Source organism: Symphalangus syndactylus, chromosome 6 (assembly GCF_028878055.3).
Source record: "Symphalangus syndactylus isolate Jambi chromosome 6, NHGRI_mSymSyn1-v2.1_pri, whole genome shotgun sequence".
NCBI lineage: Eukaryota > Metazoa > Chordata > Mammalia > Primates > Hylobatidae > Symphalangus > Symphalangus syndactylus.
Window position 1 is genome coordinate 132,716,614 of NC_072428.2, and position 26,012 is coordinate 132,742,625.

The window sequence follows — 26,012 nt, forward strand, 5'->3', positions numbered from 1 at the left end:
GCATATAGTATTTGATTTTCTGTTCTTGCATTAATTGCTTAAGATAATGTCCTCCAGCTCCATCCATGTTGCATAAAGGGAATGATTTTGTTCTTTTATGGCTGCATGGTATTCCATGGTGTATATGTACCACATTTTCTTTATCCAGTGCACTGTTGATGGGTGCTTAGGTTGATTCAATGTCCTTGCTGTTGTGAATAGTGCTGCAATGAACATAATGGGTACATGTGTCTTTATGGCAGAATAAATTATTTCCCTTTGGGTATATATCCAGTGGTGGGATTGCTGGGTCAAATGGTAGCTCCATTTTAAGTTCTTTGAGAAATCTCCAAACTGCTTTACACACAGTGGCTGAACTGGTTTGCATTCCCACCAACAGTGTATAAGTGTTCCCTTTCCTCTGCAGCCTCACCAACATCTATTGTTTGAAATAAATCTTGAGTGCCTGGCTAATCCTCACATATCCTTTAATTCTCAGATCAAAGATGAGCTTATCTATAAGAGTTTTTCCAACTTCTGTAGACAAAGATTCAGCTTTTCTCTTGTGTGTGATAGTTGATGCATTTCAAAGTTATCATAGTTGTTATGTTCCTTCATATTTCTTTTAACTTTTATTTTAGGTTCATGGGGACATGTACAGGTTTGTTATAATAAACGGTTATGTGCAAAACTGTGATGCTGATCTCATTCTTTTTATGGCTGCATAGTATTCCATGATGCATATGTACCATATTTTCTTCATCCAGCTTACTGTTGGTGGCCTTTTAGGTTGATTCCATGTCTTTGCTATTGTGAATAGTGCTGCAGTGAACATCTGTGTGCATGTGTCTTTATGATAGAATGATTTCTATTCTTTTGGGTATACACACAATAATAGGATTGCTGGGTCAAATGGAAGTTCTGTTTTAAGTTCTTTGAGGAATCACCATACTGCTTTCCACGATGGCTGAACTAATTTACACTCTCACCAGCAGCATATAAGCAATCCCTTTTCTCCGCAGCCTTGTAAGGATCTGTTATTTTTTGACTTTTGATAATAACCATTCTGCCTGGTGTGAGATGGTATCTCATTGTAGTTTTGATTTGCATTTCTCTAATGATTAGTGATATTGAGCAATTTTTCATACGCGTGTTGATCACATGTATACCTTTTGCTGAAAATTGTCTGTTCATGCCCTTTGCCCACTTTTTAATGGGGTTATCTGTTTTCTGCTTGTAAATTTAAGTTCCTTATAGATTCTGGATATTAGACCTTTGATGCATACATAGTCTGCAAATATTTTCTCCCATTCTGTAGATTGTCTATTTACTCTGTTGATAGTTTCATTTGCTGTGCAGAAGCTCTTTAATTAGGTCTCATTTGTCAGTTTTTGATTTTGTTGAAATTGCTTTTGGTATCTTCATCATGAAATCTTTGTCAAGTCATATGATTAGGATGGTATAATATTTCCTAGGTTATCTTCCAGGGGCATTATAGCTTTAGGTTTATATTTAAGTCTTTAATCCATCTTGGGTTGATTTTTGTATATGGTATAAGGAAAGGATCTACTTCAATCTTTTGCATATGGCTAGCCAGTTATCCCCGGCACCATGTATTGAATAAGGAGTTCTTTCCCCATTGCTTGTTCTTGTCAGCTTTGTCAAAGACCAGATGGCTGTAGGTATGTGGCATTATTTCCTAGCTCTCTATTCTATCTCGTTGGTCTATATCTGTTTTTGTACAGTACACCATGCTGTTTTAGTTACTGTACCCTTGTAGTATAAGTTAAAGTTGGGTAACATGATGCCTCTAGCTTTGTTCTTTTTGCTTAGGATTGCCTTGGCTATTCGGGCTTTTTGGTTCCACATGAATTTTAAAATACTGTTTTTTCTAATTCTGTGAAAAATGTCATTAGTAGTTTGATAGGAATATTAGGTTGGTGCAAATGTATTTGCAGTTTTTGCATTGTTGAAATTTGCCATTTGATATTGAAATACATTCTTAAGTAAATGTGGTTATGTTATACATCGTTTTAATGCACATTTTCACTTTGTTTTTTGCTAAGTACTTATTACTTGCTACTTATTTGGTATTTATTTTAGACTATCCACATGGTGTTAGACAAAAAGCAGATTTGAGTGATTTTCTTATTCAAGTTCAAACTGAGTCATAAAGTGGCAGAGATAACTCGCAACATCAGCAATGCATCTGGCCCAGGAACTGCTAATGAACATACAGTACAGTGTTGGTTCCAGAAGTTTTTCAAAGGAGATGAGAGCCCTGAAGATGCAGAATATAGTGGCAGGTGATCAGAAGTTGACAATCACCAGTTGAGAGCAATCATCAAAACTGATCTTCTTACAACTAGGCGAGAAGTTGTCAAAGAACTCGAGGTTAACCATTCTACAGTTGCCCAGCATTTGAAACAAATTGGAAAGGTGAAAAATCTCGATAAGTGGGTGCCTCATGAAGTGAGCAAAACTTTTTTTAAATTGTCATTTTAAAGTGTCATCTCTTATTCTATGCAATAACAACGAACCATTTCTTGATCAGATTGTGACATGGAACGAAAAGTGAATTTTATATGACAACTGCCAACAATCATCTCAATGGTTGGCCTGAGAAGCTCCAAAGCACTTCCCAAAGCCAAATCTGCAGCAAAAAAAGGTCATGGTTGTGGGCGGCAAGCCTCCCAGGTGCCGAGGCAAGAGACCGAGGACACGAGCTGCTCCAGTATAATAAAATATAAAAGAATAGTTATACCAGATATAGATCTTAGCTATGATTATATATATCATTAATCATTAGTTTGTAGCAATTACTCTTTATTCCAATATTATAATATTCCTCACTCTATAATCATAACCTAGGAAAAACCAGGCTATACAGAGATAGGAGCTGAGGAGACATAGTGAGAAGCGACCAGAAAGAGTGCGAGCCTTCTGTTATTCCCAGACAGAGCCACCAGAGGGCTCCTTGGTCTAGCGGTAGTGTTAGCGTCAAGGAAAAACACCGGCTACTTATCTGACCGGGAAAGGGAGTCTCCCTTTCCCCGGGGGAGTTTAGAGAAGACTCTACTCCTCCACCTCTTGTGGAAGGCCTGACATGAGTCAGGCCCCCCCGCAGTTTTCTGGAGGCCTGTCTCCCTGTGATGCTGTGCTTCAGTGGTCACGCTCCTAGTCCACCTTCATGTTCCATCTTGTACACCTGGCTCTGCTGTTTAGTTAGCAATAGCAAATTAGTGAAAGTACTGCAAGTCTCTGATAAGCAGAAATAATAGTGTAAGCTGTTTCTCTTTCTCCTCTCTCTCTCTGCCTCGGCTGCCAGGCAGGAAAGGGCCTCCTGTCCAGTAGACACATGACCCATGTGGTCTTACCTATCATTGGAGATGGCTCACACTCCTTATCCTGCCCCTTTGTCTTGTATCCAATAAATATCAGTGCAGCCTGGCATTCGGGGCCACTACCGGTCTCTGTGTCTTGGTGGTAGTGGTCCCCCGGGCCCAGCTGTCTTTTATCTCTTTGTCTTGTGTCTTTATTTCTATGCTCTCTCGTCTCTGCACACAAGGAGAAAACCCACCGACCCTGTGGGGCTGGACCCTACACATGGTCACTGTCTGGTGGTCTGCTGCCAGTGTGATCCACCACAGCTTTCTGAATCCCGGCAAAACTATTACATCTGAGAAGTATCCTCAGCAAATTGATGAGATGCACCAAAAACTGCAATGCCTGCACCCGGCATTGGTCAACAGAAAGGGCCCAATTCTTGTCCACAACAACACCTGACCGCAGGTTGCACAACCAATGCTTCAAAAGTTGAATAAATTGGGCTACAAACTTTTGCCTCATCTGCCATATTCACCTGACCTCTCATCAACCGACTACCACTTCTTCAAGCATCTTGTCAACTTTTTGCAGGGAAAATGCTTCCACAGCCAGCAAGATGCAGAAAATGCTTTCCAAGAGTTCATTGAATTCCAAAGCATAGATTTTTATGCTACAGGAATAAACAAACTCATTTCTCATTGGCAAAAAATGTGTTGATTGTAATGGTTCCTATTTTGATTAATGACGATGTGCTTGAGCCTAGTTATAATGACTTAAAATTCACCAAAACCACAATTACTTTTGCACCAACCTAATACCATCGAATCTATATTGCTTCGGCCAGTATGGCCATTTTAATGATATTGATTCTTCCTATCCCTGTGCATAGAATGTTTTTCCATTTGTTTTTGTCATCTCTGATTTCTTTGAGCAGTGTTTTGTAATTCCTGTTGTAGAGATCTTTCACTTCTCTGGTTAGCTGTATTCCTAGATATTTGTTGTGTGTGGCAGTTATGAATGGAATTATGTTCCTGGTTTGGCTCTCAGCTTGTATGTTTTTAGCGTATTGGAATTCCAGTTTTTAATGTTGATTTTGTATTTTAAAACTGCTGAAGTTGTTTATCAGATCAAGCAGCTTTTGGGCAAAGACTGTGGGGTTTTCTAGATATAGAATCCTGTCATCTGCAAATAGGGATAGTTTGACTTTCTCTCTTCCTATTTGGATGTCTATTTCTTCCTTCTGCCTAATTGCCCTGACCAGGAATCCCAGTACTATGTTGAATAGGAGTGGTGAAAGAGGGTATCTTTGTCTTGTGCTGGTTTTCTTTTTATACTGGCTCTTCACAAGGCTATATATTCTTTAGTTAAGAGTAGACATCTCGATGGACCAGTGACTATCACCCTATTAACCAGTCATGGGAGCACTGCCATGCATTTGGTATTTTAACTTTCAGGTATGCTATCACATCACAGAAGGCCTGGTCCCCTCCCCACCACCTGCAGCTGGACCTGTCTTTGATTCCTACCAATTACCTATATTAATTGCACCTAAATTCAATATTCCACCATATATAGGCATAACTACCCTAAGGTGCTAATTAATTCATGCTTGAAAGACATAACAGTAATTAATAGACAAACACACACAACCGCTCCCCTTATCGGACTTTTAAAATGAAAATCTGCAACCCCCCCCATCTCTGACTTCATCAACCCAGGAAAAAAGACACCTTGCCAAACTTCAAAAACAAGTAAGCCTTAATTCAACTTGGCCAGAGCCCAGAATATTCGTATTTTAGCTTTGGGTATCCCCAACAGCTACCCCTCAACTAATGCAAATTTTTTTAGGAAACTAACCCCCCGCCAATCTAATTCTACTTTTACAACAATTATATCTAATATGCATGCCCATCCATTACTAAGCCCATACCCTAAATTTACACACCCCAAAAGGCATCATCTGTCACCTTGTACTACACCAACCACTTTCGAGTACTAACATCTACACCACCAACTCCTGCTAACTCAACTTTAAATCCCTGAACCCTACAACTATGCATATTGCCTGTATCTTCTTCTATACTCCAATTTTGCACTTAACATATATACAGTTAATGTAGCTTAATTATTTAAAGCAAGACACTGAAAATGTCTAGATGGGCTTATACAGCCCCAAAAACAGACAGGCTTGGTCCTGGCCTTTCTATTAACTCTTAGTAAGATTACACATGCAAGCATCCCCATCCCAGTGAAAGTACCTCTAAATCACCTTGATCAAAAGGAGTAAGTATCAAGCACACACAAATGCAGCTCAAAACACTTTGCTCAGCCACACCCCCACGGGAAACAACAGTGATAGACCTTTAGCAATAAACAAAAGTTTAACTAAACTATACTGATATCTAGGGTTGGTTAATTTCATGCCAGCCACCGCAGCCATACAATTAACCCCAGCTAATAGAACTCGGCATAAAGAGTGTTTTAGATCTATCCTTAATAAAGCTAAGCTTCATCTCAGTTGTATAAAACCCTAGCTGAAATAAAATAAACTACAAAGGAGGCTTTAATACTTCTGAAGACACAATAGCTAAGACCCAAACCGGGATTAGATACCCCACTAGACTTAGCCCTAAACTCCAATAGTTAAATCAACAAAACTATTTGGCAGAACACTACAAGCAATAGCTTAAAACTCAGAGGACTTGGCGGTGCTTTACAACCCTCTAGAGGAGCCTGTTCTATAATGCATAAACCCCGATTTACCTCACCACCTCTTGCTCAGCCTATATAACATCATCTTCAGCAAACCCTAGTAAAAGTCACAAAGTAAGCACAATTATCTACATAAAAACGTTAGGTCAAGGTGTAGCCCATGAGGCGGTAAGAAATGGGCTACATTTTCTACACCCAGAAAATCTCATGACAACCCTTATGAAATCTAAGGGCTCAAGGCGGATTCAGCAGTATATTAAGAGCCAGAGTGCTTAACTGAATGAGGCCATAAAGCATGCACACAATGCCCGTCACCCTCCTGAAGTATTAATTTAGAGATTAGTTTAACTAAAACCCCTACATATTTATATAGAGGAGACAAGTCGTAACATGGTGAGTGTACTGGAAAGTGCACTTGGATGAACCAAGGTGTAGCTTAACACAAAGCATCTGGCTTACACCCAGAAGATTTCACCATAATTTGACCACCTTGTGCCAACTCTAGCCCTAAACTTAACTAATAGTACTACCGAATAACCTTAATCAAACCATTTACCCAAACAAAAGTATAGGTGACAGAAATTTTACCCTGGTGCAATAGATATAGTACTGTAAGGTAAAGATGAAAAAGTTAACCAAGGATAAAATAGCAAAGATAGACCCTTATACCTTCTGCATAATGAATTAACTAGAAATAACTTTACATAGAGAACCAAAGCCAAGGCCCCCGAAACCAGACGAGCTACCCAAGAACAGCTAAAAGAACACCCCCATCTATGTAGTAAAATAGTGGGGAGATTCATGAGTAGTGGTGATAAGCCTACCGAGCCTAGTGATAGCTGGTTGTCCAAGATAGAATCTTAGTTCAACTTTAAATTTACCTACAGAGCCACTTAATCCCCCTGTAAACTTAACTGTTAGTCTAAAGAGGGACAGCTCTTTAGACATTAGGAAACAACCTTCACGTAGAGAGTAAAAAACATTATCTCCATAGTCGGCCCAAAAGCAGCTATCAATTAAGAAAGCGTTCAAGCTCGACATCCAACCACTCTAAATTCTAATCACACCACTGAACTCCTAACACCACATTGGACTAATCTATTACTTTATGGATACAATAATATAAGTAACATGAAATATTCTCCACTGCTTAAGCCTACATCAGACCAGAATAACCCACTGAAAAATTAACAGCCTGATATTAATATACAACTCAACAAATTTATTATTACCTATACTGTTAATCCAACACTGGCATGCTCTAAGGAAAGGTTAAAAAAAGTAAAAGGAACTCGGCAAATTGTACCCTGCCTGTTTACCAAAAACATCACCTCTAGCATTATCAGTATTAGAGGCACCACCTGCCAGTGACATATGTTCAATGGCCGTGGTACCCTGACAGTGCAAAGGTAACATAATCACTTGTTCCTTAAATAGGTATTTGTATGAATGGCCCCACGAGGGTTCAGCTGTCTCTTACTTCCAACCAGTGAAATTGACCTGCCCGTGAAGAGGCGAACATGAATATGTAAGATGAGAAGATCCTATGGAGCTTTAATTTATTAATGCAAACAAAGCTCAAATAAGCCTGCAGGCCTTAAACTACTGTCCCTGCATTAAACATTTTGGTTGGGGTGACCTCGGAGCATAATTTAACCTCTGAGCAACCTATGCTAAGACTAAATCAGTTTAAGTGAATTACTATACATATATTGACCCAATAATTTGATCAATGGAACAAGTTATCCTAGGGATAACAGCGCAATCCTATTCTAGAGTCCATATCGACAATGGGGTTTATGACCTCGATGTTGGATCAGGACATCCTAATGGTGTAGCTGCTATCAAGGGTTCGTTTGTTCAATGATTAAAGTCCTACGTGATCTGAGTTCAGACCTGAGCAATCCAGGTCTGCTACGTGTGTATTTAAGTCCTCCACACCTCCTATCTACAAGTCTTTTTAAAACAAAGAAAATATGTTTGGTTAAGAGAAGGCTGGAAATGAGATAGGGGGTTTTACTGGACAAAAAATGTATAGAGACTTATGTAACAACTATTATCTGATATTAATATCTGATGGTAATACATAATTGATTGAGAACTAGGGTGGAGTGACATAATCCCAAACATACATGGGAGAATGTTCTGGAAATCAAAGCTGTTTTTCTTAATGGAATCTGAGTCCTGAGAAAGAAGACATGCACAGGAGGATTTATATATATGAAAATATATGAAATATTTGTTGTTTTAATTGTTAACACAAGTTTATATACTCATATATTTGAGTCTAATTAGAATATTTAATAAGTTAAGCTTATGCCTGGAGTCCTATTTTTAGTATTACAGACAAAGAGGCAGAGTTAGAAGGAAGGAGGGGAATGAATTATGCACGCTGTATTTGAGGGCCTTTGGAACTTCCGAATGCTGGTAGAGTACACAGTTGGCACTCTGTATCAATGGGGTCCTCATTTGCAGATTTGGTCAACCTCAGATGAAAAATATATTTTAAAAATTACAAAATAACACAACAAAAAAATACAAAATCTAAAACACTGAGGTATACCAACTATTTACATGGCATTTACATTGTATTAGCTATTATAAGTATTCTAGAGTTGATTTAAAGTATACAGGAGGATGTGCCTAGGTTATATGCAAATACTATGCCATTTTATATAAGAGGTTTAAGCATCAGTGGATTTAAACTAATTCCCCATGAATACTGAGGGACCACTGGGTTGAGAACATGGTGCTGAAGCTCATAAAAAGCCCTTGCTGTGGGATTCTGACATAAGATACTGCATAAAAGCTCAACACACATGCCCTATAGTCAGTGTCTGTGATTCTCTGGAATCAAACTCTATACTGTGAAAACAGGAACCGTGATGGTACAGGCTATTCTTGGCATGGGAAATGAAACCTCAGAGATAATCCTACTTCCATGTGGTCCCAGAGCCCTGAGCTGGGAGATGTTAATCACTCTTTGGGAAACTAGAACCCTCAGCCTTTCTCCCTTCTGCCTCGTCTGAAGACAGGTGAGTCCTTTGCCATAATATGAAGTTTTAATTTAGCATTGCCACATTCTGGTTCCAGATCTTTCCCTCCTGGCTGAATATTAAGACTGCATTTTGTCTCTTGTCTTTCTTGGTATCTCTTCCCTATGCAGACTTCATGGACACTGGAAGGACTACAAAGTCCTGAGAATCAAGAAGCCTCCGTTGAGAAAGGCGGTTTTACTAGAACAAAAATGTATAGAGATATATACAAGAATTGTATATCATAATGTCTGTCTCTGTAATTATTCACACTTAGCAATTCCCAGCACCGTCTCCAGAGGACTTCCCTAACTAAATCAGAAAGGTAGTCTTTGGGGAATGTGTTTTCATCAATAAAAGGCAAGCTATGCATGAGTTATTCCTGCACTGGGCAGCAAGGAGTGGATAGTTACCTCTGCCTTTGAGTTCCCCTTCATCTGACTAGGACCTGAGACTCTCTCATATCTACTTTCAAGCCCAGGTTGAGCACTTCTCTTCTTTCCTTTCTTTAGTTGCTTCTACTGTGAGGTATAGATTTTACATCCAGTCACTGCTGAAGACTTTCATCAACTCATCACTTATCCTTAAGTCATCTCACACTGAGAACAACTGGGAGCCTCCCGCTTTCCTGTTTCTTTAAAATTTGTCAGAATCTCCCCAAACCTCTAACACCTTTTTTTCAGCAGGGGGCAATAAAATTCAATTCATTTTTTCTGTTCTCAGCACTTACTCTTAAGACCAGATTTCACAGTAAAGTCTAAAGCCAAATCTCATTAATGATTTTATTGGTTACTTTTATCTTAAAGGAGCCCCTGATAGGACAAGAGTATTTCAGGGTTTGGTAAATCAAAACTGTTATATTCCTTCATGACACATGACAGAGGAAAAGTAAGCAGGGGCCCACATGTGTTACATGTAAATATATACAGACTTGAAGACATGGTGTTCAAATAGTAGAGATATAATCATAAAAACCCAAACCCCATGTCAGCATTACGTGAACAAAAATTTTAGTAAATACCAACTGTAGATCTTAGTGAACCAGGGAAAAGGAAGTGGAGAAAGCTGGGAGAAATCTGGGATTAATCTTTGTATCTCACAATCAAAACCAAAGACTTTTCTGTTAAGAAGAAATGGAGGAAAGGGCAGAGGGAGAATGGCACTTGGTTTAGACATTGTTTACTGCAGCAGCACCCAAACCATTTTTAGCAGTATTACCAAAGCTTGTATTGGATTGTATTTTCTGTTCTGTCATGATTGATGGTGCAATTAAAGGCAGATGGACTAAAATCATCCTAGGAAAAAGCTAAGTTGATTAAGCTGATAAAGCCTGAACACCAAGTCAGTGAAAAATGAGACTGAGAAAGTTATTATCACACAATTAATAACACCATTCTGAGGACTCAATGAATTCCAGTTACTGCTCCAAGCTCTTTACATGTGTCTATATAAATAGATTGCCCTGTTTAATGCTCACAAGTTCTCCTGCTCCTTGTCTGATCAAGCCATGCTGTTCACTGGTTCCCTCTTCTGCATGTTCTTCTCTCTTGGGTTTGCAGAGTTCATTCCTGTTCATCCTTCAGAACTCAACTCAAATGCCACTTCCTTTCCCAACCTTTTTAATTAGGTAAAATCCTGCTATTATAGGCATTCAAAGCTATGTAGTTTTTATGTTCATAGCTTATAAAACAGTTGCAATGGAATGTTTTGTAAGAATATTAAAGACTTGAGTTAAGATAAGCAAAGCATCAAGCCTACTTTGGATGAGGGAAGTGAACAAAAATATTAGTCATTTGATGGGTTAAAAGGATATAGATGAAACTGTTTCAACAGGATGGCTGTGGGACCCAGGAAGTTTGCAGAGGCTGTGTCATCACACACACACCCAATGACTTTATCAAGAGCCCATCCTGCTTCCCCACTACTGGGAGACATCCTCTCTAGCCCTAACTGTGCCATGACTATCAGGCTCCTCCACTACATGGCCTTTTATTTTCTGGGGGCAGGTAAGTCATAGACACAGTTCACTCCAAAATCTAGAAGGAACACTTCCTCTGTGTTGGGTTTGTGCCTGGCTCAGCATCAAAGTCCATCGTGAACTCTGTTGCCAATTTTTGTCTCTTCCCACAGGCCTCATGGAAGCTGACATCTACCAGACCCCAAGATACCTTGTTATAGGGACAGGAAAGAAGATCACTCTGGAATGTTCTCAAACCATGGGCCATGACAAAATGTACTGGTATCAACAAGATCCAGGAATGGAACTACACCTCATCCACTATTCCTACGGGGTTAATTCCACAGAGAAGGGAGATCTTTCCTCTGAGTCAACAGTCTCCAGAATAAGGACAGAGCATTTTCCCCTGACCCTGGAGTCTGCCAGGCCCTCACATACCTCTCAGTACCTCTGTGCCAGCAGTGAATACACAGTGCTACATGGATACTGACACTCCACACAGAAAGGGTCGCCTCTAAGGTGAGGACATCTTGACTTCAGAAACCTCATCTTAAACTACAGAAACCCCTGCAAATCTTCCCAGACTCCTCAGCCTTGAGGGACCAGTGTGCTTTAAGTAACAGTCTGGACTAAAGACTATCTCTGGCTAAGTCTCTAACAAGCTGAGGAAGTGACCCAGCCCCACAGTCATCCTAGCTGACTTCCTCCTTGCATCTAGCTGTTGTTGTTCAATTGAGCTTGCACAAATTTTATCCTTCAAGATAAATGTGGTAATATTTGACAGTTACCTTATGGCTAGCTAAAGAAAGTCTTTGTCAGCTAAGAAACAGGAAAAGGATCCTTTGACTTTCTGGGCAGGCTATCTTTATCTCTGGTTCATTGGTCCGTCCTCATGTTAAACTTGTTCCTTCATACACAGCCACACAAAGTCCCTGCCCTTTCCTGACCCCAGTCCTGTACCTGACGACTTCAGTTCCTCAATCTATGACTTTGAACTTGGAATAAAATTTTATTTTCACTTGAAATAAGTGATTATTATTTTCACTAATGTCCCTCTAAATAAATGTAATTTTAGCTAAATCTGCATGAGGCCTAAGGAAGAGAAAAGGCTCCAACTTTGGCAAAGAACAGTCTTTAACAATGTCCCTGGATTCAGCCCTAAATCTCTTTGGAGACTACCCTTACCATTGGAAGACTATCCCACGCCTAGGTGATTCTTCTGTCTTGGATATGCTGGATCTCAGGGAAGTGTTCTCTATCCACATGAGATCAGACCTGGGACCCTGAATAGATTTATTTTTCACAAAAGTAATAGACTGCTGTGGGGCCCTGGGTGCTGAGCTCAGATGTGAAATCTCTGTTTTGAGGTTACCAAAAAGTAAAGTCACAGAGTCTCTGTCCTGGTTTTGCCTCCTTAAAAAGTAGCTTCAATATGTTAGAAAAGAATCTAGAAAACATAACACATATTTTATTGTAAAAGTCATTTCTTGTTCATTCTTCTTTTCTGTTTGTTTTCTGCAATACTAGCCATTCCTCGCTCTTCTTTGTGGGCCCTTTCTATTCGTTTTCCTTATTTTGACCTTATTTCTGGACTTTTTGTTCTTTTCCTCTTAACCTGTACATACATCTTAGACAATACCATCCGATCTATTACTTGAAGTATATGTGTCACTAGTTTCAAACTTATTCTCTAGCTGCCTACTAGATATATCCACCTCTATATTTCATAGGATTCTCAACTCAACTTGTCCCCAATAGAGTTCATCATCCTCCCAACAGCATATCCTCTTTTGGAGACACCATCATCTTGGGAGGCTCATCTCCAGTGGTCACGTGTCCTTAGCAAACACCTAGAAGATTAAAAACCCCTCCTTACCGAACTCTTAGCCTTGTGCCTTACCCTTCTGGCCTTCTTGCAAAAGTGATATGCATCAGAGAGTTGACCCTCTGTATTCATGAGTTCCACGTCCCTGGATTCAACCAAACACAGATCAAACATATTTTTTTCAAAAGTTGTGTCTATACTGAACACATACAGACTTTTTTCGTTGTCATTATTCTAAACAATACAGTATAACAACTATTTACATAACATTGCATTGTATTTGGTACTATGAATTATTTACAGATGACTTAAAGTATATGGGAGTATATGCATAGAATATATGTAAATACTATACCATTTTTTATCAGAGACTTGGGCATTTGTAGATTTTGTTATCCTTGGGAGGTCTTGGAACCAATTCCCCAAGATGCTGAGGGATAACTGTAGACAAATGTGATTATGCTACTGGATCCCCTCACCATTTCTCCATGCTTCTCCTTCATATTCAAGATAAAATTTAAATGTATTCACCTGGCTTAATGGTATTTTGTGATCTGGACTCCAGAAATTAGCTTATCTTGAACACCTTATCCTAGCTATTTTTCATCCTGGCAATCCTGAACTTCTGACCATTTTCTATAGTCCATGTTCTCTTACCCATCTGAGACCCTGTACCTGCTGTCCCTCTATCTCTGAAGTCCGCACTTCTTGTCTACAGGGCTGACTCCTACTCCAGCATCTCATTAATCACTACGCTAACACAAGAAGTCTTCATCTGCTTCAGTTCTCAAAAGAAGTGAAAAGCAGACACTTCTCAAAAGAAGACATTTATGCAGCCAACAGACACATGAAAAAATGCTCATCATCACTGGTCGTCAGAGAAATGCAAATCAAAACCACAATGAGATACCATCTCACACCAGTTAGAATGGCAATCACTAAAAAGTCAGGAAACAACAGATGCTGGAGAGGATGTGGAGAAATAGGAACGCTTTTACACTGTTGGTGGGAATGTAAACTAGTTCAACAATTGTGGAAGACAGTGTGGCGATTCCTCAAGGATCTAGAACTAGATATACCATTTGAACCAGTGATCCCATTCCTGGGTATATACCCAAAGGATTATAAATCATGCTACTATAAAGACACATGCACACGTATGTTTACTGTGGCACTATTCACAATAGCAAAGACTTGGAATCAACCCAAATGTCCATCAATGATAGACTGGATTAAGAAAATGTGGCACATATACACCATGGAATACTAAGCAGCCATAAAAAAGGATGAGTTCATGTCCTTTGTAGAGACATGGATGCAGCTGGAAACCATCATTCTGAGCAAACTATCACAAGGACAGAAAACCAAACACCGTATGTTCTCACTCATAGGTGGGAATTGAACAATGAGAACACTTGGACACAGGGCGGAGAACATCACACACTGGGGCCTGTCGTGGGGTGGGGGGAGTGGGGAGGGATAGCATTAAGAGAAATACCTAATGTAAATGACGAGTTAATGGGTGCAGCAAACCAACATGGCACATGTATCCATATGTAACAAACTTGCATGTTGTGCATATGTACCCTAGAACTTAAAGTATAATAATAAAATAAAAATAAATAAATAAATCTTTGTGAAGTTATAAACTTTTATTTGGTAGGTATCTAGAAGTGGAATTACTGAGTCATAGGATAAGGGTACAATAAATTAAAAACAAAACCAAAACTTGTAAAATATTTTCAGAATTGGCTATTTCATTTTACATTTCTATCATCAATGTGTGAGGTTCCAGTTTTTTCACATCCTCTCCAACACTTGGTCCTTTTTAATAACCATCATTCTGGCAAATGTGTAGTGTCATCTCACTGTGGTTTTTAAATTTTGTTGCTCTAATAACTAATGATATTGAGCATCTTTTCGTTTGGTTATTGGTTATTCCTATATGACCTCTGATGACATACCTATTCAAATCCTTTACTCATTTTAATTGGACAGTTTGTCTTTTTGTTTACTAAGTTTTAACTGTCCCTTATCAGACATATGACTTTCAAAAATTTTTCCTGCTCTATGATTTGTCTTCTCATTTTCTTAACAGGTCACTTTGAAGATAAACCATTTTTTATTTTGATGAGGTCCAATTTTTCAATTTATCTTTTATGAATTATGCTTTTCCTGTTACTTCTAAGAAATAACTAAGCCAAAGTCATTTTTTTCTGTCTTCTTCTAGAAGTTTCATAGTTTTTGCTCTTATATTTGGTGTACACCATGTTCTGAGTTAATTTTGGGGTATGGTGTGAGGTAATGATCCAAGAGCATTATTAATAGTATTAGTATTTTTGCATAGTGTAATTTCTGCACTATTTGTTGAAACTATCATTTCATCATTAAACTGACTTTACACCATATTCAAAAATGAGTTAACCATAGTGGATGGGTTTATTTCTGATCTTTGTTGATCTTATGTTAATACCACACTCTGTTGATTATTGCAGCTTTATCATATGTTTTTAAATTGGCTAGTATAAGTCTTTTAACTGCGTTTTTCTTTTTCAAAATTGCCTTGACTATTCAAGTCTATGTATTACCATATAGGTTTAGGATCAGCTAGTCAATCTCTACAAAAGGTACTACTAGAATTTTGAGAAGGATTGCCGTGTACTTACTGATAAATTTGGAGATAATTTCTATCTTAAAAATACTGAGTCCTCCATGATCATGGAATGCTTTTCCATTCTTTTAGATCTTTCAAAATTTATCTCAACGTTTTATATTTTTTCCATGTATAGGTCTTATATTTCTGTTTAGTATATTACAAAGTGCTATTTTCTATAATGCAACTATAAAAATATTTTTATTAATTTCACTTTTGGATTATTTCTACTATTAGAACACATATGATTTTTGCTATACATACTGTATCCTGAAATCTTGCTAAATGGATTTGTTAGTTCTAGAAGTTTCTTTGTAGATTTCTTAGGAGTTTTTTTTTTTTTTTTGCATACAGGATCATGTAGTCTGCGATTAAAAAGAATTTTACTTTTTCCTTTCCAACCTGGATGCTTTTTATTGCAATTTCTTATCTGACTGTACTGTCTGACATCTCTAGTGCAATGTTGAATAAAAGTAGTGAAAACAGACATTGTTACTTTGCTACCAATATTATAGGCAAAGTATTCAGTCTTTTCAAGCTTTCATGTTTAAGGAGAGTGTTTATTTCTTTCATGCTGTTAATCAGGATGAGAAAGTTCAATCTGTTCATAATTTGTTGACATTTTATTATGATTGGGTACAGATTATTTTGTCAAACTTATTTTATTGCATACATTGAGATAATAATCTGATATGTTTTTATGCTATTAATATGGTATATTACATTAGTTGATTTTGGATGTCCAGCCAATCTTGCACTGGTGGGATAAATCCCACTTGGTCATAGTATATAATATTTTCATATATTGCTAAATGAGGTTTGCTAATATTTTATGGAGACCATAGACATACTAGTTTGTAGTTTTCTTGTGATTTCTTTTTATTTAGTATCAAAGTAATTCTGACCTGTTAGGCTGAATTAGGAAATTGTGGACTGAACTGGGGTGAATTTAGGAATAATCTCTTATTCTTTATTTTGTGAAAGTTTTTTTTTTTTCTTGTAGGAGTGGTATTATTATTTAAATATTTGATGGAATTTACCAGTAAAGTCAGCTAGTCTGGAGCTTTTCTCTGTGACATGGAGTGACAAACTATTGCTCACATGTAAAAGTCAAGCTATGGCTTATATTTGTATGATTCATAAACTAAGAATAAATTTTATCCTTTTAAAGTGTTAGAAGACGGAAGAGGAGGAATAGGAGAAAAAGAACTGACAGAGGTTGTACATGGCCCAAAATCTTTACCATCTAGCTCCTTACTGAAAAATTTTGCTGACCTCTGCTCTATATGGTGTTATTTACTAAAATATTTCTTCACTTGTAACATGTCTATCCAGACATGTGGCTTTCTTTTTTTCTCAAGTTACTCTTATGTCTTTCTAGGAATATGTCTGCTTCATCCAAGTTGTCAAATTCATTGACATAGTGTTGTTCGTAACATTTCCATATATTTCTATAGGGTTAGTAACTGTATTCTTCATTTTCACTCCTGACTTTGCAATTTCTATTTTCTTGCTTTTTATCTTGTTCAGTCTGACTAGAGCGTTATCAATTTTATAGCGTTTCAAGTAACCAGTTGTAGTTCCATTGATTTTCTCTATTATTTTTCTATTCTATATTGAATTGATTTTTAATTTGATCTTTTTGTTTTTTGTTTTTTTTCCTGAAACGGAGTCTTACTCTTTCGTCCAGGCTGGAGTGCAGTGGTGTGATCTCGGCTCACTGCAAGCTCCGCCTCCCAGGTTCACGCCATTCTCCTGCCTCAGCCTCCGGAGTAGCTGGGACTACAGGCTCCTGCCACCACGCCTGGCTAATTTTTTGTATTTTTTTTTTTTTTAGTAGAGACCGGGTTTCACCATGTTAGCCAGGATGATCTCGATCTCCTGACCTCGTGATCCGCCCGCCTCAGCCTCCCAAAGTGCTGGGATTACAGGCATGAGCCACCGTGCCTGGCCTAATTTGATCATTGTTATTTCTTCCTTATGTTTACTTTTGGTTGACTTTTCTCTTATTTTTCCAGTGTCTTCAGGTAGAAGTTTAGATTATAATGGAAACTTTTGTAGTTGTTTTCCTAATGTAGTTATTTAAAGCTATACATTTCCCTCTAATCATGGCTGCATTCCATGTACACTGATATATTTTTAGTTTTTTAGTTAAAAGCATAATCTCTCTAAAAATTCCTTCTGAAGCCCATGAGTTATTTAGGAGTGTGATGTTTAATTTCCAAATATTTATGATTTTTCCAGCTTCTTTCTGTTGCTTATTTCTAATTAAATCCCTCTGTGATGAGAGAATATACTTTGAATTATTTTAATCCTCCTATCTGTATGTTATTATATAATATATAATCTAGATGGGGAAATACTCTAGGAGCACTTGAAAAAGTGTACATTCTGCTGTTGCTGAATAGTGTGTTCTAAAATCGTCAATTAAGACAAATAGTTTAGTAGTGTTTTTCAGGTCTTTTTACCCTTATTTACTTTCTGTCTAGTTGATGTGATCAATTTTTCAGACTGGAGGATTTAAGTCACCAACTATAATTTTGGTATGTTTATTTTTGTTTCATTTCTGTCATTTTTACTTTATGTACTTTGGGACTCTGTTGTTAGGGCCCAGGAGTTACTCCACAATGCTGTACAGGCACATGCTTTCTATGCTAAAAGTAACTAGAGATTTGTGGGTACCATCAAGCATACCCATATATGTAAAATTGGAGTCTCAGAAAGAGAGAAGTGAGAGAAAGATAAAGAAAAACTAATGGTCACAAACTTCTCAAATTTGTTGAAAAACATTAATCAAAAGAACCTAGAAGCTTAACATCTCTCAAACACAGTAAACACAAAGGTTATCTATGTCTAGATACATTATAGTTAAACTTCAGAAAGCCAAAATCCACAAATAATGTATTGAAATCAATATATTTCCTCAACAAGAGAAAAATGACTCATCATTTGAAAGAGAAGAGCAATACAATTAACCTGACTTTAAATCAGAAGTCATCGTTTCTGACTTTAAATCAGAAACAATGGAGATCAGATGATAATGGAGAGGCACTGAAAGAAAAAAAATTCCACCAAAAATTCTGTATCCAGCAAAACTGTCCTCTATAAATGAAAATGAAATAAAGACATTCCCAGATAAACAAAGGCTACAGAATTGTGTGGTTAGCAGACCTGTCTTACAAGAAATATTAAAGGAAGTCATCCGGCTGAGAGAAAATGACATTGTTAGTAACTAAAATCCAAGTAAGAAGTTAAAAGCACCTTAAAGGATAAATATATGTGTGAATAAATATAAACAGTACATATGTGCAAACACACATAGAAGGAATATATATTTTGTATATGTTTTTTATATCATTTGATATACATATATAGGTTGAAACTTTAATCATTATGAAGTGTTTTTCTCTAATATTATTTTTTGCTTTAAAATGTATTTCTCTGATATTAATATAGCCACTCAAGCTTTTATGGTTACTAATATGACATATGCTTTTCCATACTTTACTTTCAATATGTTTGTGTCTTTAAATCTAAAGTGATTTTCCCATAGTCAGAAAATAGTTGGATTTTGGTCTTTCTATTTTACAACATAAAATCAACTCAAAATAAATTAAAGACATAAGCATAAGACCTGAAATTTTAAAAATACTATTAGAAAACATAGGGGAAAAGTTTCTTAATACTGGTCTTGGAAAATAATTTTTAGATATTACTGCAAAGGCACAGGCAACAAAAACCAAAATAGACAAGTGGGATTACATCAAACTAAAAAGCTTCTGCACAGGAAAGGGAAGGAAATAATCAACAGAGTAAAAAGACAAGCTACAAAATGGGAGAAAATATTTGCAAACTACACATCTGAAAAAGGATTAATATCCAAACTATATAAGAAATTCAAACAACTCATTAGCAAGGAAACAACCCAATTAACATACAGCCAAATGACCTGAATAGACATTTCTCAAGAGAAAGCATACAAATGAAGAAATGTTTATCATCGTTAATTATCAGAGAAATATAAACTAAAGCCACAATGAGATATCGCTTCACAACTGTTACACTGGCTAATACTACAAAGACAAAAGATAACAAGCATTGATAAGGATGTGCAGAAAAGGGAATCATGTACATTGTTGGTAGAAATGTGTGATGGTTAATATTGAGTGTCAACTTGGTTGGACTAAAGGATGCAAAGTATTGTTCCTGGGTGTGTCTGTGATGGTGTTGCCAAAGGAGATTAACATTTGAATCAGTGGACTGGGAAAGGAAGACCACCCTCAATCTGGGTGGGCACAATCTAATCAGCTGCCAGCACAGCTAGAATAAAAGCAGACAGAAGAATGTGGAAGGACTAGACTGGCTAAATCTTCTGGCCTTCATCTCTCTCCCATGCTGGATGCTTCCTGCTCTCAAACATCAGATTCCAAGTTCTTCAGTTTTTGGACTCTTGGACTTAAACCAGTGATGTGCCAGGGGCTCTTGGGCCTTCGGCCACAGACTGAAGGCTGCACTCTCAACTTTCCTACTTTTGATGTTTTGGGACTCAGACTGGCTTCCTGGCTCCTCAGATGGCAGAAGACCTATTATGGGACTTTACCTTGTGTTTGTGTGAGTAAATACTCTTTAGTAAACTCCTCTTCATCTATCCTATTAGTTCTGCCCCTTTAGAGAACCCTGACCTAATACAGAATGTAAATTAGTACAGCCATTTTGAAAAACAGTATGGAGGTTTCTCAGAAAATTAAAAATAGAACTATCACATAATCTAGCAATTCCAGTTCTAGATATAAATCCAAAGGATATGAAATCTGTATGTTGAATAAATATATGTACTCTTATGTTCCTTGAAGCATTATTCACATAGCCAAAATACAGAATTAACCTAGGTTCCTAATGGATGACTAGATGAAGAATATATGATATATATTCTGTATATGTATATATAAATATATATATTCTTTATACATATATGTGTATACATACACACACACACACACACACACACACACGATGGAATAATACTCAACCCTACAGAAAAAGGAAATCATATAATTTGCAACAACATGTTTGGACCTGGAGACATTATGCTAAGTGAAATAATCCCGGCACAGAAAGACAAATAATGCATGGTCTCACTTATGCATGGAGTCCAACAAAGTCAAACCCACAGAAGCAGAGAGTAGAAGGGTAATCGCCAAGCACTGGGATGGGGTTTCAGGAAGGGACGCACAGGAAATAGGGAAATGTTGATCAAAGTGTACATGTTTTAATCAGACAGAAAGAAGTTCTAGAGATCTATTATGCAGCATGATTACTACAGTTAATAATATATGTACTCTTGAAAATTGCTAAAAATGTAGATTTTAAATGTTCCTACCAAAAAAAAAGTCAAAACAAAATAAGTATGTGAGATTATGCATATGTTAATTACCTTGATTTAATTATTCCACAACGTATACATATATCAAAATGTCACAATATCACATTGTACACCATAAATATATATAATTTCTATTTGTCAATTTTAAATAATAAATGAGATAGCTTTCAACTAAGCTTATATAGCAGTATAATATAAAAATTTTTGTAGTAACAAAATTATAGTAACTTTGGCTTATACTGAAATGTGCATTAAGCAAGTGCTTGCATAAAATATAGTTAAAATTACTATTCACAGCCCACAGCCATGAAAACATGTGTGCCTTACTCTTGGTACAGAAACAAATAGCTTGTACTCCTAAGGAAAAAAGAAAATTCCTGCCTTTTGATGAGAATTGTTTGAGTTTTATACTTATTTTATGGGGCGCTTTGCTGACCTCACCTCTTCATTCCACCATAGCTAGATATTCCTCCCTTGCATGTACTTTTGTTTCCTGGGGGCAGTGAGTCTTGGAAACATTTGGGACATTCTTATTCCGAGCTTGCCTGGCCAAAGCCCAGGTTCCTGGACACTGCAGCATCAGGCTCTCTCCTCGGCTCTCTTTCTGTCTTCTGTCCCCTCAGCTCATAAACCCCAACTCATAGAAGCTGAAGCCACCTAGACTCCAAGACACCTGATTGCAGAGTCAGGAAAGGAGTTCTCAGGATATGTGCCAAGATTTCATACTGATTTTTACAAGAATCAGGGTTGGAATTAGAGCCGATTCATTGTTCAGTTAACACTGACATTGTTGATTAAAGACAGATCCCTATTGAAAATATTTCCAGGCAAAAGATAGAAGTTCCCTTTGGCTCTGAAATCTGCAAAGCCCTTTCAGGTGTCCCTGTGTCCTTGTGCCGTCACTCCACAGCTCTGCACAGGCATGTGCTCACCGCACAAAATGGCAGTCTCAAAGGGAGCAGTGCCCACCCACAAGAGGCTCCACCCTATTCTGAGAAAGAACTTCTTTCACAGGAGGAGAGAATAGACCTTTCCAGAACCTTTAACATGAGATTTTTTGTGTGGGAAGTCTGACCTGAGCAGCAACCTTGCATCAGACTTCAAAAGGCAATATTTCCCGTACCTCCTTGTGCTGTGCTAGTGAGTACAGAAGTCGAGAAAACGTTCGTAAGTCTATGGCCAGTTCAAACAGTATCATTTTCTATTTCTGAGATTAAATTATATGTATTGAGATCCTTACTCTGCCCTTTCAGGTTTATTGCTCCTCAGACAAGATATCCCCTCTTCAGGTCCCGAACACATTCATTGCAATGCCTTTCCTCATCCTTGTCCCAGTCCTGGCTCTAGCTTCTTGAGACAATAATCCACCCTAAGGTATGTTGTGATATGCATCTTCTGTGTCACTGGGATCCCTAAGTGGTACAAGCATTCACTCAATTGCTTTAGCTAGAGTCCCCAGAATATCTTCACCTCTTCTGTCACATTCTTCTACCACATTGGTCCATAAACACATCTTTAACATTTCTGTTTATTAAAACCTCTCAAATTCAACCACTATTTTCTATCCCAACGAATACTGCCTTAGCTCAGGCAACCACTGTCTTTGACCTGAATTACTTCTTTGACCTGAATTACTTCAACACCTACCAAATATCCACCTACCTGATGTCTTACTCTCTGTTCTAACTCAATTCATTCTCTGCAGCTGAAAACACTTCCTTTCCATTGACTTTAGGGTTATGAACAGTCTTCTTTATATCTAAATGTTAGCCTATAAGTTCTTTTTGTTAAAAAAAAAAAAATCTTCCAAACTACAAATTCTTAAAACCCTCCATGATTTGGCCCTTGCACACCTATCCAGTCTTGTGAAATTCACCTACTCATTACCCACTTTTTGCATACTTATGCTCTAATAATATTCATAATCCCTCAGCTCTCCCAAAGCTCCATAGGTAATTTCTCACTCACTCCTGAGCCTTTGCACATGCTGTTCACACTAGCTAGAATAATCTTTCTCTCCTTATTTATCTGTACTCCTAATCCTTCATGTTTAAATGGCATAATCATCATGCCTGAGTCTCTGACTATGTGTGGTAAATACCCCATGGTACCCAGAGCTTCTACAATCATAGAGCATCACACACTTCATTGTTTAACTTGTTATGATAGTTTTTAAAATTATTAATACAAAATATGCTCAATGAGGCCAAGGACCACGTCCAAGGTTTTAATTTTTGTATCTTCAACAGTATTACAGGCTCTGAATAAAGTAGGTGCTCTTTAAATATTTATTGAACAAACCAGGGTTTTATCAGTTCTTGCTTCCCTAGCTAAGATATGATCTCAGTTATCTAAACATTTCTCTCTCAGAAGTATTGCTGCAATTATTTAGAGATTTTCATATTGTGGTAGACTGAATAATAATCTCCCAAAATATTCAGATCTGAATCCTTGAAAATTGTGAATATGTTCTCTCACGTTACTGAAAGGATTTTGCAGATGTGATTAAGTTAAGGATCTTGAAATGGGGAGGTTTTCCTTGATTAGCTGAGTGGGCTAAATATCGGCACATACCTTCCTAAAATATCTTACCTAAAACCACACCACCTCTGTGAAGCCCTCTCTCTTTTCCCAGGCAGATATGGAGGTTTCTTTCTTCACGTGTTTATAACAAATTAAACAAACTTCAACTTCTATCACTATGTTATGACATTTATGGTCATGTCTGACTCTTCCTAGACTAGTATGGTTTTTGAGGGATTGGACTATATATTCATTTACCTTTGTAAATCCAGTATGTAGGACTTGGTACAATATATTGGATACAGAATTATAAGCCCGATGGGAGCAGAAACCTTTATTTGTTGTTCATGCTTATATCCCAGAATCTAGTACTATGTCTGGTGCATGTAGTAAGAGTGAGGCAAGAGGATGCAAGTCAGAAAAAGGCTATGTGACAATGGAAGTAGAGATCAGAATGACAGACACACTTTGAAGATGGAGGAAGGGCCCTGAGCCCAGTAGTGCAGATGGCACCTAGAAGCTGGAAAAGGCAAAGAAATGGATTCTCCCATAAAGCCTACAAAAGGACCACTACCTGCCAACACTTTTATTTTTAGCCCCATAAGACTCATTTCAGACATTTATCCTGAACAGGACGGAAGTAAAAAAGTGGAATTGATCAACATAAAAGCAGAAGTGAATAAGGTAGAAAATTTTTTAATGATAGAACTAAGAAATAAGCAAATGAGATAATTGTTTGCCAGCCAAAAGACAGAGAGGACAAATATACTAAAACAGAAGTGACAAAGGGAAGTATCATGATAAAGTCTATTTTTAAAAACAATATTTTGTATAATTCTCTGCAAACAACCTAAAAGCCTAAATTAAATGGCTCACATTATAAATTTAACAAAACTGACCCTAATGTGGATAAAAAGCCTAAACAAAACAATGACTGCAAAAGAAATAAAGAAATTTGTAATAGAATTTCCTCACAGAAAAGTGCCAGTTCCATATAGTTTCTTACAGGGATTTTTCCACACCTTTTAAAACCAGGGACTTTGAGAATACCTAAAACATTGCAACGTATAGAACAGTAGGAGAAATTTCTAAATTATTTTCATGACATGAGCTTAATATTTATACCAAAACTCAACAAAACTGCACCTTAAAAAAAAAAAAAAATCTATAGACGGGCCGAGAGGGGGCGCGGATCACGAGGTCAGGAGATCAAGACTATCCTGGCTAACACGGTGAAACCTTGTCTCTACTGAAAATACAAAAAATTAGCCAGGTGTGGCAGCACGTGCCTGTAGTCCCAGCTACTCGGGAGGCTGAGGCAGGAGAATCGCTTGAACCCGGGAGGTGGAGGTTTCAGTGAGCCAAGATCATGCCACTGTACTCCGGCCGGGGCAACAGAGTGAGACTCCATGAAAAAAAAAAAAAAAAAAAACAACTATAGACTTACATCACTGATTAGTATTGATAAAAAAGTATTCAATAATAGAGAATCAAATAATGACACTAGAAAATAACCTACAAATTGGTGTTTGCTCCAGGATGGTAAGGGTAGTTCAATATTAGTAAACTTACTTATAAAATCCATTATATTAGTCAATGGGATTGGCCTGAACACTGGGAAAGGGATGGATAGAAAATACTGTCTCAGAAAGGCATTGAGAGAGAACACATCCTAATCCTATCTGGAAATTTACGCTCCTCTTCAGCCATTCACGTTTCTTCTTAACGATACTCTCCAGCTTTACTGAACGCTTTGCAAACTCCAAAAATATCATATTCTCTTAGATGTTGCATAGGCTGGTCCTTCAGCCTAGTCTACCAGGAAATTATTTATTTTCCTACAAATCCTACTTAAACCCACACTACCTCTCACTACCTCTGTGAAGTCCTTTCATCCCAGGGAGATATGGAGGTTTCTTTTCCTATGTGCTTACAACAATTTAAAGTCTGTTACTATATTATGGCTTTTTAGTCGTGTCTGACTCCTTCTAGGCAAGTATGGTCTTTGAAAGATGGGACTGTAAATCTTTTTACCTTTGTAACTGCAGTAGTAGTACTAGGAATGATATATAGAATACAGAATTATAAGCCCCCATGGGAGAAGAGACCTTCTTTTTGTTGTTCATGCTTGTATCCCAGAGTCTAGTACTATGGTGCACATAGATGTATATTTGTTCAATAATATGAAAGACCCAAATATGTCTTTATGGAATTGACCCTGCACTTATGCCTCACCATCTCCTACTTATCCTGGAATTATTTATTAACTATCTCATGTCTTAGGTCTCATCTCCCTTCCCTAGTTAAGAGCAGACCCTATTGCTAAGCAGGTTAACATAGGAAGCTGATGAAGAAAATCTCTGTGGAAAATGCTGAAGAGGAACACAGGAATAAAAATAACTTTACTCTGATGATGCCTTATATAAGGGCAGATGCAGTTGGTTTAAACTTCTACATTGGCTCATTTCTATGAATGCCACACCTCTCAACTTCAGGGACTTCCAGTGAGGGGCTTCACAACGATCTCTGGGCTCAGTGGGGAGCTACTCCCTTGGTGAATCTCCTCACTGCCACTCAATGGGCCATCAGGGTGGGCCTTCGCCTCTCCTAAGCCACAG

General features: G+C 37.6%; 1 gene segment (V, D, J or C); it reads left to right on the forward strand.

The window, feature by feature from the left end:
• Positions 1-10,890: 10,890 nt before the first annotated feature.
• LOC129485115 (T cell receptor beta variable 25-1-like) lies at positions 10,891-11,997 on the forward strand. The segment is given in 2 exon segments: positions 10,891-11,059; positions 11,184-11,997. Coding segments are annotated over 2 exon segments (435 nt in total).
• The last annotated feature ends 14,015 nt before the right edge of the window (positions 11,998-26,012 follow it).